Below are 3,228 nucleotides of genomic sequence, written 5' to 3' on the forward strand. Positions count from 1 at the left end.
CCTTTTTCTTTTCTGGGATATGTTGCCGACCCAGCGGCACCGGCCTGTTTATTATTTTGGTTTGACTTGCTTTGCTTTATTTTTGCATCATGTTGCATGTCTGCACTTGCTAGTGTTTTTCTTGTTTTCTTTCTGTGTTTTATCTGGGATTTCACGATACAACATAGGCTCATTAAGAACCCTAAAATTTTAATTTTCTACAAAATTCTAAATAAAATATTCAAGATAATTAAAATTTAGGATTAAAGTATTCAGGATTTAAAAATTGCAAAATTTACTTGCATATATTAATAAGGTCTCCACAATACTTAAGATCATTCTAGGTAACTGCATTCATGTTTGCATGTCCCGAGGAGGAGTCTCCGTACTTTTCCAACTTGACTGACCCAGCATACCTTCATATAGATGGTTGTCTAGTGCGCCTAGAGTGTTAAAAGTCTCCCCGACCCAAACGGGGTGTAAGTCCTTTTATTGAAGTGTTTACAGCTTTGTAGCTGAACCTCCGCTTTCTCTTCTTTCCGGAGGCATCCTTGCTAATTCGGCACGTATAAGTCCCACCTCTTGGAGCTCCAGCTTGTAGTCATAGCATAGAGTTTCCTTCCTTTGACCTTAGGGCTACCAAGGTTCCCGTGGATGATGCAACTCACGGATTGCTGACCGGGGATTTCAGGACGTGTTGGGTCGACTACCTTCACGACCAGGTAGACTTTCGGTCCTAGTAGGTGTGTATGACGGGTCCGTGGTACCCCGACCCAGTTACCTCTACCTTTTAGGATCACTCTACCTTCCTTTTTGTTGAGCCTCTTTGAGCCCTGTCGCTCCTTGACCTCGTTGATATCACCTTGACGGTCTGATGCCGATGAGCTGCCGCCCATTTGGGATACGACGATTTGTCCTCTGCCCTTTGGCCCGGACGTGCTTTGACGTATTAGGATATCCCAGTCAAGATGTTTTAGGTTATTCCGTGGGCCTCATGTGCCGATGAGCCGCTACACATTTCGGGGTGCGAGAGACTCATTCTCTGCTTAATTGCTTAGCGTGAGCTTTGAAGCATTGAGACTATTCTCACACGGAATAACCTTCATTTGATTGCCTATACCCCAGGTTTATGATAATATGAAGCGAAACTCCTTTTATCGAGAGTATTCTTGGGTATCCCCCAAGATGTAATTAACCAGTAGGAACATGTTTCTCTGGGAGTGCTCTTGACCCCAGAACAGGTACATACACCTGCCTCTCTGGTTATGGGTAGTCTACGTAGATACTTCTTTCGCGGATATTGATTTAACTCCGCTTGATCTTGTTTGGGCGGACATTCTGGGCGGACATTCTTGACATATCCTTGCGAGGTTTATCGCACGTAGACTCTCCACGTTTTACTTTTTCTCTTGTTTGTTTCTTTGTCGTATCTCCCTTCTTATTCGATTATTCTCCCCTTCGAATCATTTATATGGTTCGGGAGGGAGATTTATTCGAATGAGGGAAGTATACGACGATCGACAAGCTGACGACTCCTTTTAAAATAAAATAAAAAAGAAAAAAAAATGGAGACAAACGGATTGAATTCGGGTCCAACCCGAAATGGACCCGACCAAAATAAGTCTGACCCAAACCCAACTCAGATATTAAACGGGTTGAAATCACAAGCTAAACATGACCTACCGTCAACCCCCAACCCAAACCTGACCCGTATAGCCCGTTGAACATAAGGGATAAGAGCTATTTGGCTTAAAATAGTGCCAATTCATGTCAATCTAGAGTCGATTTCAGATTAATTTCGAATTGGTGGATCGATTTCAAGTCAAGTTAGGGTTGGCTTGAAAATTAAATGATTTAGAATGTTCAAACCTGACTCGACTTGAAAATTATTTGGGTAAACCAGAACCTAGATTTTTCAAGCAGAGTTTCAGGTTGATTTTTTACACCCCTAAATGCATTGATACGACAAACCACCACTAAAATGAACCAAACCATCCCCACTCCTCTCTCATACTCTCTTCTCTTCTCTTCACCCTTTCCATCTCCCTATCTCCTTCCCTTGTTCGATCATTTTCTTCAAATGCACCAAGCCACTTTATTCCCATGGCAAGAAAATCAAAATATCAATATAATATGCCCTTTTAGCTCCCCTATTTAAAGAACATAGGAAGGTGAAACTTAATATCAAATTAGGTTCAAATTCGTTTAAATTTAAACGACAATAATAAATATGTAACAAGATTTTGAAAATCTAAAAATCCAAACTGCCTATTTTGAGTCTGCACTTTATCTTGTGAAGGGAAAACTGAGTTCCATAAATTAATACATTATCACCGCCAATGCTCAATTAAGGTCACTGTGAACGTCCCGTGAAGGCCGCAGCCAAAATTCAGTTTCTCGAATATGTAATAAGTCAAGATTTCAATGAGCAGAGAGATTAAAACGCAAGTTCCACAATTAAAGCATACCACATGTTGGACAGCGGAAGTAGTATTCATCCCTTTGAACAAGTCCCGATCCTCCACAAGTTCCACATCTTCTCTGCGCCACCTGGAATAAAACGCGGAAATCATATTGTTAGATTTGAATTGATAACGAAAAACCGGTAATGATTCAGTAAAGGCAACGAAGATAGTGAAATCAGGGAATCTAAATCACAAACAAAAACAGAAGTAAAATCTATCAATGGCCACATACAATTCTCTTGCCAAATGCAATCTCAGCAACGACAAAGGGCATGGCTCCGGCTGCGTTTCAATTAGTACGATAAAAAGATCACATTCTCCAACGGGAAACGAAAGCATCATAAAGAGAAATTAGGAAAAACCTGACCTAAAGCACCAACTGCGATTTGCCAGCTAATCTCCACGGTAGCATGGTTCGAAGCAGTGCCTCCATCAATAGCGGAGGTGGGAGGTGTTCGAATGAGACCGATTCGTCGATTTATCCATCCCCTTTCTCTTCCCCTAAGAATGTGAGTAAGGCTAGGATTTGCAGAAACATTCGTGCTTGGATTTTGAGGACGAGACGACAGAAGTGGCATAGGAAAGGAAGAAGCCACCATGAGAGATGGATTTGCAGAAGGAATAGCGATTTGCTCAACTGTTTTGTAAACCGCCCAAACATAATCCACAAAAGAGTCGTATTGATGTACTTTTATCCTTTGATTTTCTTGCGCATTGGTTTAGCCACTTTTAAATTTGTTAAGGTGATTCTCAAATATATATATATATATATATATATATACGG

At 41.0% G+C, this 3,228-nt stretch overlaps 1 protein-coding gene across 1 annotated transcript in view; it reads right to left on the minus strand.

The window, feature by feature from the left end:
- Window positions 1-3,181, minus strand: part of LOC110028240 — a 34,456-nt gene extending 31,275 nt beyond the window's left edge. The window contains exons 1-3 of the mRNA XM_020730003.1: window positions 2,812-3,181; window positions 2,677-2,726; window positions 2,448-2,529 (exon numbers count right to left, since the gene is read on the minus strand). Coding sequence (XP_020585662.1) covers window positions 2,448-2,529; window positions 2,677-2,726; window positions 2,812-3,043 — 364 coding nt within the window. The 5' untranslated portion in view covers window positions 3,044-3,181. The remainder of the gene's footprint in view (window positions 1-2,447; window positions 2,530-2,676; window positions 2,727-2,811) is intronic.
- Window positions 3,182-3,228: the final 47 nt, after the last annotated feature.

The sequence above is a fragment of the Phalaenopsis equestris genome, unplaced genomic scaffold (assembly GCF_001263595.1).
Source record: "Phalaenopsis equestris unplaced genomic scaffold, ASM126359v1 Scaffold000505, whole genome shotgun sequence".
Classification (NCBI taxonomy): Eukaryota; Viridiplantae; Streptophyta; class Magnoliopsida; order Asparagales; family Orchidaceae; genus Phalaenopsis; species Phalaenopsis equestris.